Source organism: Orcinus orca, chromosome 18 (genome assembly GCF_937001465.1).
Source record: "Orcinus orca chromosome 18, mOrcOrc1.1, whole genome shotgun sequence".
Lineage (NCBI taxonomy): Eukaryota > Metazoa > Chordata > Mammalia > Artiodactyla > Delphinidae > Orcinus > Orcinus orca.
In genome coordinates this window covers 14,632,606-14,648,228 of record NC_064576.1, presented here as the reverse complement: position 1 = coordinate 14,648,228, position 15,623 = coordinate 14,632,606, and the positions used below count along the sequence as shown (strand labels likewise).

The 15,623-nt window shown below is 46.2% G+C and overlaps 1 protein-coding gene across 3 annotated transcripts in view; it reads right to left on the bottom strand.

Moving 5' to 3' along the window:
• ABCC4 (ATP binding cassette subfamily C member 4) overlaps window positions 1-15,623 on the bottom strand; it is a 214,174-nt gene that overhangs the window by 109,143 nt on the left and 89,408 nt on the right. For all 3 annotated transcript variants that reach the window (XM_004273657.4, XM_049701021.1, XM_033435140.2), the window contains 5 exons: window positions 11,626-11,720; window positions 11,049-11,135; window positions 4,978-5,074; window positions 1,546-1,755; window positions 48-188 (listed from right to left, as the gene is read on the bottom strand). In XM_004273657.4, the coding sequence (XP_004273705.2) occupies window positions 48-188; window positions 1,546-1,755; window positions 4,978-5,074; window positions 11,049-11,135; window positions 11,626-11,720 (630 nt within the window). The remainder of the gene's footprint in view (window positions 1-47; window positions 189-1,545; window positions 1,756-4,977; window positions 5,075-11,048; window positions 11,136-11,625; window positions 11,721-15,623) is intronic.

Genomic DNA, 15,623 nt, shown 5'->3' with positions numbered 1-15,623 from the left:
TAAGTAGCAACCTTAGGGCACAAATCAAAATAAGTGTCCTTACTTACCTGAGCTGCGATGTTTACTGGAATAAGGAAAAGGATGATAAGCCAGGGAGCACCGGCTGTGAAGTAGTTTTTGTAGGCCTTAAAACCAACGTTTCCTTCCAAACGGCTCTCCTCAGATAGTGTAACCTGTATATTCTCAGTCTGGAAAGGAAAGGCAGTGAGAGACAAAAATATAAATAATGAACCCTACAATTTTTAGAATTCAACAGTGACCTCCACTGCAAAGCTGTGGGGAAAGAGACACAACTTATATGCTGATAGGAGCGTGCAAGACGGTCCACCTCCCACAGAGAAAGGTGTGGAAGTATCTAGCCAAACCATGTATGCATTTACCCAACCATGCTACTTCTAGGAATCTATTAGAGATAAGGAATACCATTTGCACAATGTTCTTGGGGACCTTTGCTTAAATTAGAACACCACGATTGATAGCCCCCTTACAACATAACTGATTAAACTATAAATGCAGAAGCTTTTTCCAAAATAATTATACAAAATGTTATGTAGCTAAAGTACCCCTCTAGTTTATTTGTGTCACTCAATTATAGAAACATAAAACAAAGTGTGGGTTCAAAATATTAGTTAAATAGAGTAAACTGAGTTCACACTGTGAGCTGGAGACATGTGAGTTTGGATAGCAGGGGAACAGCATATGATCCAAATCTGTTTGGTTCCTGAATTTCGGAGAGGGATTCCTGAGTTTGGAATGTGAGCGACTAATCTGAATACTTATCAGAATCATCCAGGCTCCCGGGTTTGGATAGTGAGGGATTGGATATCGAGGAACACCTGTGCATGTTTCTAAGGGAGATCTAGTGCATTTCTGCATTTCTGTCTGGAGGACTTAGAATACATTATAGAGTCACATGGGCTATGGATGTCCTGGGCTCTATGCTGGCCACTGGAAATGCAAGGTGGATAAGGTGTGGTTCTCGGTCTTGAAAGATAAGAAAGACAGACAAGAACTAACTCCAAAGTGTCTACTATGTGTCAGGTCCTTTGGACATGCTACCTTTGGCCTATCACAGGCCATCTGACAATGGGGAAAAATACCACCATCAGTCACCTGCACTGCCAGAACATTCCAACATGTAGGAACCGTAGCTGATTTAATGTAAGTCATAGCAGGCTGGGTATGAGGGGTTCTTCAAATTAAGCCTCTGGATGAACAAGGGAAGCCAGGGTCTACCAGAGCAAGTACGATTTTAACTATGGTAACATGAAGAGTTCTAATGTCAATATCACATGCATCCTGGAATACATAGCAGTAGACCCACTACTGGAGTCCATAAGATTCTCGACCCTACACCCAAAGAAGAACCCTAATCAGGCTTGCTCCCTGCATGCTCTTTTAATTCTACCAATTCCACGGAATAAGGCCTAGGCAACTTAGGATCTACTTTGGGACAAACGAAGATGTCACGAGCGGAGCAGACAGAAGGTCCACGAGTCCACCGAGAGCAGACAGACCAGGGCATTTGCAGGATGACAAACTCACATCTTGGTCCTCTGGAGCGGCATCTTTCAACGAGGGTCTGGAAGACTGTTGAGACCAAACTGAGGACTCGGAAAAGGTGCGATTCCTCAGAGCTGGAGATCCTGGAACTGTAGATGGCTCAGTCTCCTCATTCTCCTTCTTTAAAATGGAACCAAAATCTATCCCAGATTTCAGGAACTCAGTGTACGTCCCCTTTTGCACCATTTCTCCCTAAAAGAACAATAAAGAATTTGAAAGGAATGCATTTGCATTTGATAATACTAATATAATGTAAATACTGGTCAAGAGAAGTAAATTAATCTTAAAGTATGATTTTTGTTAAAAAAAATGATCCTTAGATCTGAAATTCTGGTTCACAAATCCAGTTCAGTTCAACTGAACTGAGCATTCGGTTCTCTGCCACACCCTGCGTTAGGTACTGGGGGATATGAAAGAAATATGTGATCATGAATTTAAAATGCAGACCACTGACGTAACTATCATGGGCATCTTCAGGGAAGCAGAAAGCACAGATGTTGGTGGGAGTATCAATATAGTCTGTTTAGACAACATGGGAATTGAGAGAACCCATGAGTGGTGTCACGGCGTCTTCACGGTCTTTACAACCTCCCCACAAACTCAGAAGTTAGAAAATTCAATATTCCACCTGATAAAGTAGCTAAACAAGGAGGCCCTAAGACTGGGATGGCTCTAATGCCTTGGTACCCCACGCCACAAGCGAAAACTTCAGCCAGAACCAATGCACTTTAGTCTGAGAAAGAACTTAGGAACGAACAACCCATCACAAGCAGCCAGTTTTCCCCAAATCAGGCAACTGCTTCAACTACAGCCAGTCTAATCATTTTCTTTTAACACATGTGACACATCATTGCAGTTTCCCTCACTTACAAAGTTATATAAAGTAATGTGCAGAAGATTTTTTTCTATTTTTTCACCATACAAAAAAAGACACAGCTGATTCATTCAGTTGCAAACAAAATATGGGAAATCCCAGGATGCAAAACTAAACAAAGGAGGGCAGCTCTGCTAAGGCAGTATGGCTGAGTCCCTCTGCTGTGCGCCTGAAACTATCACAACATTGTTCACTGTCTATACTCCAATATTAAATAAAAAGTTTATACATACATATATATATATATATAAAAAACTAACTTTAAAACGAGAGAATAAAAAAAAAACTAAACAAAGGAGGGCATCTCTGGTGAAGGCAAGACAGATGGAAGAAGGTGGGCCAGGACCCCAGCTGATACCCCTTCTCACCCTATCCCCGCAGGCGGGCCACTGGGAGAAACCCAGTGAAGCCTTTGGGTACCACCTGACACTGCAGAACTAGAAAATTATTCAGGATATATTGTGTCTTGCTCCACTTGGGAAGCAAAATGCATACACCTTCTTTAAGGAAATTACAACTTTCTACTTAGTTATCTGTAAGATGCACAGGGAAATGACTAGTGGTACACAGAAAGCAATTTTACTCTGCAGCCAAACGTTGATAATTCTGAAGGGACGGGGAGGCAGTCACCCCCTCACTACTGTGAGAGAGGGACCAGACAAACAGTAAGGATGGACCCCAACTCACCCAAGGGTGCTCACCAGCGGATAACTGCTTGTTCTGACAGTACTAAAGCTGAGGGTGGTCTCCTCAGAACAAGCAACAAGGGGGCCCTGACACATCCACACACTGGTTATTCTGGTCGCCCAGGTCACTGACAATCACCGATTCTGTGCTCATTAATACTGCTAATGCTGGAGCTTTACCACACTAGCATCATGTCTCTGCATATGAAATTCATTATCCTCAAGTTGGAAGAATCTGAGGCCCCGATTTAGGGAGGAATAGAGGATCTGCATTTTAATACTCTTTCTTATGGCAGAAATTCATTTCATAAGTGAGGGCCTATTGGGACAGACAAGGGTTCACGATGGAAGTGCTGAGGAACACAGGCAAACAAGGAGCGAAGCACAAAACAACCACTAACTCGGCAGAATTCTCAATAATCTCTACTCAACCCCCAAACACGTGAGTTGTTGTGCATTCAATGAATGGTGGTCCCCAAAAAAAGATATGTTCAAGCCCTAAACATGACACCTCTGAACATGACCTTATTTGGATACAGCTTCTTTGCACACGTAATGAAGGAAAGACAGCGTCATTCTGGAGTAGGGATGCCTTAAATCCAATACAACTGATGTCCTTATGAGAAGAGAAGAGCCTAAGACAGACACGGGGACAATGGCCACGTGACATCAGAGGCAGAGACTACAGTCCTGCAGCTGTAAGCCAAGGAACCCCAAGGAAGGCCGGTGAACCCCAGAAGCTGGAAGGGAGGATTCTTCCCTAGAGCCTTCAGGGAGCGCACGGCCCTGCCAGCACCTTGATTTGGGACTTGCAGCCTACAGAACAGTGAGAAGATACATTTCTGTTGTTTTAAGCCACCTAGTCTTCAGTACTTTGCTATGGCAGCTCTAGAATCTTCTCAACAATACCAAGACTTCTGTTTCTGCTGTTGCCCGTCCAGCGAACATTGGAGGAAACTTTTAAATCCCACCTCAGACCACATCACTCACCTGCTCTGGACCGTCCAGTAGCTTCCATCCCACTTCCTGGCCTGCCGCCCATTGCTCAGAGACCAGCGCCCTCCATGGCCCCCCGCTCCCTCTCCTCAGACACGCTGGCCTTCCTGCCATTCCTCCAACCTGCCAGCTCAGCTCCTTCCTTAGGACCCCCCTCCCCCAGGTGCCTGGATGGCCCGCACCTTCGTGTCCCTCAGGCCGGAGAGGCACCAGCTCCTCAGGGAGGAAGCCAGGATATCAGCCCCACCCCCTCTTTCATCACATCTGTCCCCATAAGAATGGGAGCCCTGGGAAGGCAGGGCTTTGTCCTCCTGCTGCACACGATCTCACACGTATCAGACACATAAAAAGATCTGAGCACTGAGACAAAGCAACTGGGTAAACCAGCAGAGTGGGCATCTCTAACTGGGGGTGCTCGGTTACCCATTTTGGGATTAATGAAAGATGCTCTTTAGGCAAACTGTATAACAAACCAGTGGATAAAAACATGTCTCAGTATCTCTAATTTCCAAATAATACACTTTGATTTAGGTTGTGGAAGGGGAAAATAAAAAGTTCTAAATCAAATAGCATCATTATCCTTAACAATTTTCACAGCAACACTGATAATTCAGCAACTCTGCAGCAGTGCTTTTATACAGTTGAGGGCTTCTGTGGCTTAGAGTGCAACAGGGATATTTCTAAGGGCTTTGGATCCATCCTCAAAGCCATGGATACCAGCTCTGAGAAAAGGGGGGCATAAAACTGAGGCAGAAAAGGGCGTTTACGAGGAATCCAAGGAGAGTGACCTGCAGGGAGGGCTGGCCTTCAACACAACTAAGTGCTAGCAATTTGCACAGACTTTTAGAAATTACTTACATCTTTCAGTATCAGAATCTGACTTGCAGCTTTTAGGTACTGCAACTGATGAGTCACTAGGATTGTGATCTTCTGATATAAGGCTTGACAAATACACCTACAAATGTAAAAGGTACAGCGTGCAAAAGCACGTTAGTGGAGGCGCTCCAAATTGGAAGCAGAGAATTTGAAAACATAGTGAGAAAAAGACAAGACAGCAGTCAAAGTCCTCTACTTCAAATACCAGTATGAATACAAATTAAATACAAATATAAATCAATCAATTCAACTAGGTCCTCAAGTCAGCAGCAAGTTTGAATCTAGCTCCACTAAAAAATTCTAGAAAGCAGTCCAGCGAAAGATGCACCAACTGCTAAGTTGTTTTTCCTAAAACGGATCTGAACAATTATTTACACAGTTCACAGTGAAAACAATGGAGCAAAACTGAGATTCCAAAAGCTGACTGAATTAAAATATGAATTATTTTACACCTATGCTGAGAATGGGAGAAGAGTGACCTATGTCATATAAAAATGGACACACTTTTCGTAGACAGTTTCCCAGGTGATTGTTTATGATGTACATATTAACCCCCCTAAAAAAGTCATAGCTTCTCAGTAACCTTAGCCAGATTGCATTTTGTAGACATTTCTTCCCAAATAACATTCGATTGAAAACAAATGCTATCGTGGCCTTGATCAGTCTCTACAACACTCCCAGTCTCATCCAGGAAGTAAATCTTATTTCATTTGCACTGAAAACTTTCTGAATGTGAAAATGAAAGATGAGAGTCCAAATGGTCCACATCACAGTGGAAGTCATCCAGTGGCTCAACCGACGCCAATTCTCTTAGCCAAAACCCCCTCAAGTATTCAAACTTCAGTGTTGTTTTTTTTTACAGTAACCTCTCAAACTGCTCCACATTTTAAATGCAGACCCCTAGGGACTCAGCCCCAGGCTCATCCCAGAGGGGTCTACAACCCCTCTGGGGAAGCCAGTAGCCGGATCCAGGGCCCCGATGACCACAGGCAGGGCTCCAGGCGTGTACCCTGGGTGCCCGAGCCCCTCGCAGAGCAAACCTCAGGGACCTGGGCCACAGCTCAGCCTGCTGAGTGAGCCAGGTGCAGTGTCTGGAGGCAGCAGACTGCAGCTCAATCCCCCTCACGAGCCTGACAGCGTCGGACAAGCTACTGCACCTCAGTGTCTTCATGTCAAACACGGCCAATGACAACTCAGCCACATGTTCTGAGAAATCAAACCACCAATCCGCTCAGTACACGTCAGCCCCGCCTGCACTCCTCCTAACCCACGAGCGGTCGTGTGCTCTGGACTCAGGACAGAAAAGTCCTAAGGGGACACGCTGGACACTGGGTCTGTGATCAGAAGCGAGAGCTCAGGACGTAGACACATACGCCATCGCTCCATTATGTCGAAACGGACTTATTTTCACCTTTTGACATGTCTTAGTTCAGATTTTGTACTAAATTTCTTGACCAAGTAAACACCTTTTCAGACTTAGCACTAAAGCTTTTCATGGAATTGTTTCTCCTAAATTCAAAATTATCTGTCAATAGCCACTGAAGGCAGATGTTCATCAAATCTAATGGGCTGCCATGTCCAAGACAGAGCTACCCAAGTTTCAGAATATTTTCTTCCTGTAATTCCATCACAGAAAAGGTAATATAAATAATTACAATAAAGTGATCAGTTGATGGCTACAAATTTATTCCTAATTAAGACTTTTAATCCAAATCTCTAGGAAAATAATCTATCTTCCAAGTTTTTAAGAGTAAAGATTTCCAAGACATACCATACAAAAATAATTGATTCAGGGATGAGTTCTTTAAGCATTATTCCTATATAAGGGCTGTGTTAATCCTATAATACTATATATATTCCTATATAAGGGCTGTGTTAACAGGGGGTACATCCCGTAGCAGAGTGAATCAAATAAGAATGAAAAAGAGCACCTGTCTACATTCATTCATTCGACAGGCTTTGGTGAGATACCAGGCACAGTCCTAACTGTCGAGCATACATCCACAGGTGAAGGAAGCAGACGCTACTCCGCACCGTGAACAGAGGGACACACTGAACAAGTACAGAAGAGGCACTGTCGGGCCGTGATGTGTGCTCTGAAGGAAAGCAAGGGGGGCTGCTGCCTTAGATGGGGGTGACACAGGAGCCTATCTGGGGAAACGTCCCTAGAAGAAGGCACAGCAGGTCCAAGGGTCCTGGGACAGAACATGCCCTGCTAAGGCGTCTTCATGCATTCACAGCCTATAGAGGGTGGAGAGGACTGATGAATGGTCAAGTGCAACCCACCGAGGGCTGTGGGAAGACAGAAGGGCACAGGCTCCCCCTGAAGGAACAGGAGGGAAAGGCAGGGGCTCTGGCACAGAGGGAGCAGTATCTACAGACAGACAGGTGTGAGAAAGGGCCTGTCACAAAGCCGGCACGGCTGGAAGGCCGAGTGGGTGTGAGGGCCAGCTGGAAAGGCTGATGGGGGCAGATGGCAAAGGAGCTCGTTCTCCGTCTGAGGACCTGGATCTGCAGCCTGAACATGAGGGGGGTCTGTGAGGGGCTGGAGCGGAGAGGGCGAACTGTGTGGACAGCAGCGTGGGCATCTGACCAGGACAGGTCCGAAGAGCTGGTGACGCAGGAGCCGGGGGCTCTGGCGACGTGGGGCTCTCTGAACCAAAACGGGATCCACAGCTGGACACAGGTGAGACTGCATCAGTTCACCTAAGGCTCTAACCTTCTGTAGGTGAGAGAATCCACTTAAGGTTTACAACGTATAGTTGGAAAATTCACAAACCTTAACAACCTTCAATATATATTCATGACTGAAGGAAACTGTCAACAGCAAGTAGAAGTACACTTCGTTCACTTTTAATACAAAACACTCCCCATTACTAAGCTTCGACACGACCACCATCTTTCAGAGCACACTGTTCCATCCAATTTTCTAACTCGTTGAGAACATTCTCCAGTTGCTGCTGAGCGATTTCCTAAATTGCATTCGTGCTCCCTGCCCTAAGTTTCCCCAGAGAATGTGGTTCTGATTAGCAAACAACAGTCTGAACAAGCTTGCTTCTATCAAGTGTACATCCAAGGTCATTAAACCCAACAGCTATAAATACTGCCTCTGTTAGAAGAACTTGGGAGAACTTCTGTGGTAATAAGCACGCTGGGAACAGGGAGGCTGAACTGCCCGTGATGCCAGGAGGATGGGGGGTGGGGAACCTCTGTCACGGCATTAGCGCCCTTTCACTGAACCCGTGACAAGCCACAAGGCACTTACCTACGGGAAAATTCATAAAGTCACGATCAGGAGAGGGTGGGAAAAGGGGGTCAGACAAGAGAGCTGGAGGCCATGCCACGTGTCGGCTGCCCTGCTCTTGTGTGCTGAAAGATTCAGTGCTAACTTGGGCACTTTTTTTTATTGTGGTAAAATATACATAATGTAAAATTTACCGTTTCAACTATTTTTAAGCATACAGCTCAGTAGCATTCAGTACATTCACACTGTCGTGCAGCCATCAGCACCATTGATCTCCAGAGCTCTCTCACCACCCCAAAGCTAAGCACAAGTTACACACAGACTTTGGTGGAGCCCGCCAATGGCCCCTGCTTAGTGGATGTGGAATCCCAGCTCCCAGTACCCAGAGCTCAGGGCTGCCTCACCCGTCTCTCTCTCACACTGCTGACTCTGCGAAAGCCTCTTTACTATGCTACTTAGGACTTGCTGCAAATGAAGTTTTTCCCCCAAAAAATTCATGTTGACACATTATTCGCCAGTACCTTAGTATCTGGTGACAGGGCCTTTAAAGAAATAATTGTTACCCTTAATTACGCTGGGCCTAATGCAATCTGACTGGGGTCCTCAGAAACAGAGGAGCCCGGGCTTCCCTGGTGGCGCAGTGGTTGGGAGTCCGCCTGCCGATGCAGGGGACATGGGTTCGTGCCCCGGTCCGGGAAGATCCCACATGCCGCGGAGCGGCTGGTTCCGTGAGCCACGGCCGCTGAGCCTGCGCGTCCGGAGCCTGTGCTCCGCAACGGGAGAGGCCACAGCAGTGAGAGGCCCGCGTACCGCAAAAAAAAAAAAAAAGAAACAGAGGAGCCCAATACCTAAGAGCAGGGCACATGGACAGAGAACAGACCACGTGCGGACACAGCGAGAGGACACGGCGAGGAGGATGCCATCGGAAGTCAGGAAGAGAGGTTTCTGCAGCAACCAAACCTGCCCACACCTTGATCTTGACCTTCCAGCCTTCACCACGTAACAGGCTGCTGCAGACTGTTTTTTCCCTCAAAATTCATACGCTGAAACCTAATCCCCATAGTGAAGGTACTGGATATGGGGCCGTAGGGAGGTGATTAGGTCATGAGGGCAGAGCCTGCATGAATGGGATCAGTGTCCCTATATAAGGAACCCAAACGGCTCCCTCACCCCTTCTGCCATGTGAAGACACAGGAATCGGGCCCTCACCAGACACCAAATCTGACAGTGCCTTGACCTTGGGCTTTCCCAGCTTCCAGAACTATGAGAGATAAATTTCTGTTATTTCTTAGCTGCCCAGTCTATGGTCTCCTGTGAGAGCAGCCTGGACAGACAGAGTCCTAGCAAACTAAGAGGAACTGATGGCGAAAATTTCAAATTGCTTCTCTCTGCCGTACAACCTGCATCCTCCAGGCGAGGACGTGCCTGCTGTCCTTCTCACAGCCCTGCTTCTTCCCACCTCTACACCTGTGCTTCTACTATTCCTTTAGCAAAAGGACCTGAATCCTATTCTCAGCCTCCTGCAGGCCCACAGGGCACTTCCCGCTAAGGCCAGTGCACAGGGAGCTTTCCAACTTCACCTGAAAGCCTACAGCTGCCCACTTCTACTTCCACTTAGCATTTACCATCCTATATCCAAACCCTCTAAACCGCGACTCCGCTGACCTTTTCCCAGGCATCTGTCTTAACAAGCTCCATAGAGACAGATTCCTTAGAGGCAGAAATGAGAGCTGAACGTCTCAGTCTCCCTTATTCTGCCCCGTGTGGGTCCTTCCCCTCTCCTGGCTCACTGGTCTCCTTTGTAAACTGAGAGGTTTTGAACAATAGCCTCCGTAAGGGCATGGATCTCAGTGCACACAGTAGGGCTTTACTAAGTGCAGCTGGAAGGGCTCGTTGGCTTTAACAAGGTGAACAGCAAGGTAACTAACCGTGGGGTAGATGTGGGTGGCGTTTCAGAAAAAGCAAGTTCACGAGGCCTTCGAAGAGGCCCGTCTAGACTCCACAGAGGCCTCAGTCAGCGTGTGTTAGGACACATGATACACAGAAAAGCATCAGAGCTGTTCTGCTTCTGGGGCTCCGTGGACAAACAAGAGCCACTGACAACAAATTCCAGAAACTCAAAGTGAAAGTCAGCATTTCACCCAGGTATTAGATACTGAGTTTGAAATTCAACGTAACCCTACAATGTGGGTCTAAGTATTAATTCTAGTAAGCATCCATGAAGCAATGTTAAATATTTGAAGTCATACTCTGAGGTGGAAGAAAAATCATTCTTAAGTTCTAGACTTCATTAAGTATTTCCAAACCGATACAATAATAAGCATAAACCAGCTAGGCCTTTCCATGGAAGCCCTATGTCACTACTGAGAACTTCGATTCTAACATGCCTTAAACAATTGATGGAGGAAAAGGACAGGCAGCCAAGCACCAGGCTACTGAGTCCCACTCTCTGATTTAAAAGCCGTACGTACGTTGCCTTTCTTACTGCTGGGGCTGGATCCACCCACAATGTGTGGTTGTCAACTACAAGCAGCAAGGGGAAATCTGCCATCTGTTCCTCAGCTCCCTTAAGCACAGACTCCCTGACTCCACACACTGCAAGCTCCTTCTGCATTTTCCTGTCTTGACCTCATCCTCATGCAAAAGTTCTCTAGGACGGATCTTCTGTGGAGGGAAGGGAGGGGGGACAGGGACGCCAGGGCAGAATGAGCCGAGTCTCCTGAAGCACAAACGCCCTCCTGAGCTCTCTTCCCTGATCTCTGCGGGGTTCCTGGAAAGCAGAAATGATAGAAAACAGGAGCAAACTCACAGCTCGAACAGGTGCCTGCTCACTTCTGCATCTACTGCACTGAGTGGATCGTCCAGGAGGTAGATGTCTGCATCCTGATACACGGCTCTAGGAAACGTAGAGAGATGTCAGGAGAAGGCCGCTTCAAGCTTCCTGTGTCCCATCTTTTTTTTTTTTTTAATTTTATTTTATTTCTTTATTTATTTTTATTTTTTTATTTTTTGCAGTACACGGGCCTCTCACTGTTGCAGCCTCTCCCATTGCGGAGCACAGGCTCCGGACGCGCAGGCTCAGCGCCCATGGCTCACGGGCCCAGCCACTCCATGGCACGTGGGATCCTCCCGGACTGGGGCACGAACCCGCGTCCCTTCCATCGGCAGGCGGACTCTCAACCACTTTGCCACCAGGGAAGCCCCCTGTGTCCCATCTTTGAATCAAGATGGTGTCCAGCAAATCATTATTCATTCCAAGAGCCCATGGAAAAGGGCCAAGACCCTGCTTCACACAGGGCCCACCCGGTGAGCGGGGTCTGCGTGCTCGCTTCCACTAGGAGCCATGGAGGAGGGAGGGGCAGGAAGGCAACTGAAACGCCATTTACCTGGCGAGGTTGACCCGGGCTTTCTGGCCTCCACTCAGCGTGGTTCCCCGGTCTCCTATCACAGTTAGGTCTCCATCCTCCAAAAGCTGTAAATCCTACATGGAGACAGAAAAGGGAAAAAAGAGAAAGATTTCAAATGTGTTCTCGGGCTTCCCTGGTGGCGCAGTGGTTGAGAGTCTGCCTGCCGATGCAGGGGACGTGGGTTCGTGCCCCGTTCCGGGAGGATCCCACCTGCCGCGGAGTGGCTGGGCCCGTGAGCCATGGCCGCTGAGCCTGCGCGTCCGGAGCCTGTGCTCCGCAACGGGAAAGGCCACAACAGTGAGAGGCCCGTGTACCGCAAAAAAACCACATAAAATGTGTTCTCCTCTTATCATGCTAACCTTCTAGCATCAGTTCTTTATACAAGTATTTGATCAACAGCAATGGGTATATTTTATAGTGACTAAATTGTAACATTAAACGTTAAAAAAAACCTCTCAGGGCTTTTCATTTTTTTTCATTCTGTAGTTTTTCCACAGCATTTATGCAGTTGACTATTTTGACACACATTTATTGAGGATTAACTATATACCAGGCAGTGTTCTGGGCACAAGGAATTCATCCAAGAGGAAACAAAGTCCCTAGAGTTTCTTTCCGTGATGGGAGATGGAAAATTAACATGAGTACAAGTACTAAGGACTAGAAGAAAAAGGAAGCCGGCTTAGGGGGTAGGGAGTAAAGGAGGGAAAGTGAGTCACTACTGGGGTCGACAAGGGCTCAGTTCAGAGGGGGTTTGCGTAGATCTGTTGGAGGGTGAAGCAGGCTTAGATTTAGATTGCCTGTAATTATCATCTGACAGATCCTGGCATAGACAAGCAGAGTTTGCAGAGTTTGTTTTCTACTAAACCCCTCAGGCATCAACCTAGGATACACAGACTACCTTTCTAGAAATGAAGCCCTCATTTCCTGGTCTCTACTTCAGCAAATTTGGGGAGAGAACTAGTGGCACCCTGGGATCTCCATGATAAACCAGTCCTTTGAAATCCCTAAGTCTCATTTTCAACTTCTACAGAAATGTGCTGCAGAAACAATCACTAAACTCAAGGATCCTGTGAGAATCAAAACAAGCGTACAAACACCCTCCATAAATGGAATAAGGACGTGAAGGGATTGTAACTTGCTATTGGTGATTGAGGCCTATTTTCTCATCACACCAACAGTGAAAATCCACGCAGAGTGTGAATCATGACACGCATAGCACATGACCACAAGGAAAAGAAAGAGACCATCCCCGTCATAACCCTCCCTGACAGCCACAGAGACACACAGGCACACACAGGTGCCCTGTACACTCAAAGCTTAAATGCGGAGCATCAGATGAAAAGCAGCAATTGCTCTGTCATGAAAATTCATCATTTTTTCACCTTAATTCTTTACTACCATCGCTTGCTTTGGGTTTTCCTGAGATACAATAAGCCATTTTAAGATACGTTCCCAGCCTTCCACACACACACACACACGCACACACACACACAGTTCACTTGGCCTCTGTTTCACTGATGACAGTCCTTGCAAACTGTTCTGCTTAGCTTTTACGCCTCCATTTTATGCTGTTTTGGTTTCCTTCTCACAACAGCACCACACTGTAGTGCGGCAGCCCGAACCATGTTTTAGAAAAGGCACTTAGACCCACTCGAGCACAGTCAGGGCGTAAGAAACAGGCTCTCTCTGCAAGTCTGGTAGGAGGACTTCCAGTGTGCTGTTAGCTCTGCAGTCTATTTAAGGACCAGCACGAATGGGAAAACATTTTAGACGATTTGAAGTAAAATCCAAGTCAGGCTGCTTTCCCAGCCACCATTTTCTGATTAGGTTAAAGGGGAAAAGCCTGAGTTCATCATATATTACAATTCCTCCCACTGACAGGAAGGTATTCTTCTTCACCAATCTTCAATGGAAAGCAGACATACAAACTACGGGAAAACTAGGAAATGGCGACGCTGGTTTGATGCCTTCTGTCCAGAAGCACATCAAGGGCCCTTTAGGGATGCTGGAGACTTCGTGTACAAACATGGAACAGACTGTTAAAATATTTAACGGGGACCTGACGTGAGCCCCTGGCAGAGGAGGGCTGGGTTCCAGAGTCAAACAGCATAAAACTGCCTTTCATCACAGCTTTAAATCCATTTGGCCGATAGCACTATGATTTCCATTTTAAAGATGATGAAACTGAGGCCAGGTGAGGTTCAGAAAAGCAGCTGAAATCGCATGATTTTTTCCCTACTAAATAGAGAAACTGAAACTCATTCCCTGAACCTTCTATCTCCTAAGCCTTGCAGTTTAAACACGATCCCTACAGCAGGCCAAACATTATTAGGTGGTTCCCTACATTGTGTTGTATAACTCCCTATAGGGTCACTTTGAATATGGCATCAGCTTAATTCGACGTTGCCAAATGTGATTACTTTATATTTTAACTACAGATACGTTTTCGGCTCAATGAAGTTAAACACGTACTTCAATTAGATCTAGTATAAAGCATCTAGTTATTAAGATATGTAATAAAAGAAATGCTGCTTTTTCCTATTTTATGGGAACCACCCATAAAAAGAAATCTTTATTATTTTTGTTTCTATGTATGTATTTACTGAAAACCTGGCAGGTTTGCATTTTACAAACATTGCCTTTCTCTTTACAACAAACCCACACCTCCCCCTCATTTTATAAAAAGGAAACAGAGAAACACCTGAAATTACTACTCAGGACCATTTCTCTCCAAAGACCACACTTTTTTTTCCTACTACACATGTGGTCTCTGTATCTACAGGTCAAAATAATTCCACGACACCAATATTACCTGTAACGGTCTTATGACCATTCACTGACACATAGATTTCATTTCAGAGCAGCAGCAAAACCTCTTGGAAACCCTCTGACCCAACGCCCTCATTTTGCTGCAGAAACGTCAGAGGCCCAGGCAGGAAACAGGACGTGTCCAAAGTGACAGCAGGCAAGTGACGAAGCCGGGGCCAGGACTCTGCTCTCCGCTCCTTCTCCACCCTGGGCCTCCCTTCCTGCCAAGCAGGGAATGGGCACGAGGGGCCCCAATTCTATGTCCCGACCACGCAGCACAACGGGAGATCAGTCCATGCTTATAAACCTCACATCACGTACAGAAGAATCGCTGTGCAGCCCAATCCCGCAGGGGCCCCTTCCCACCAGAGTCTGTGCTGCACAGACATCCGAGGGTGGGTGAAGCCCCAGGACACGGCCCGAGTTACTGGTCCCATCACCCCACGGGGCTGGGGCAAAGCATTGACCCCCTTGGGTCTTAAACCTGAGCTGCAAATGTAGAGGTGAGGCATTCCATCTCTCAAGCCTCAGTTTTACTAACTATAAAATGAGGATGGTAACATCAAAGAGCCTTGTAAAAGATTAATAACTCATACACCTTGTCATGTGTGCTTGCATGTGAGTGACAAACAGAAAAATGACTTCCACATGGACTCTGAATAAATGAGAGCTATTTTTCTTACTGTTTTACATTTGCATTTCCCCTTTTCGTATATCATTTTTTTAAAATTCTACCTCATTACTGTCAACTTTACTTCACTTCTGTAAACGAAAAATCTCCCATTAACCATAACTCACGAGAAGGAAACAGAAGCCCATTAAACAAGCAAACAATTGTGTTGTGCCCAGCACATCATCAAATGCTACTCATCTAACACAGTCTATGATGTTCAAGCCATTGTTCAAGCAGAGTAACTATTTCCACACAGGCCTTTAACACCACACCTTTGAAACCCTGTCCCAGCCTTTTCCTCACAGTATGAAAGAACAATACGAAGCTCAGACTGCTCTGACCAGACCCTGGGGTTGGGGTTGGGGGTGGGGGGGGTGGAAGAGCTCTTTAACGCCATTATGCAGATTTTTATGACCAAAGAGAATAACACAGTATTTATCAGTATTTACATTTTTTCTTTTGTTTCACTAAATTATATTATCCTACAAGCTAAGTT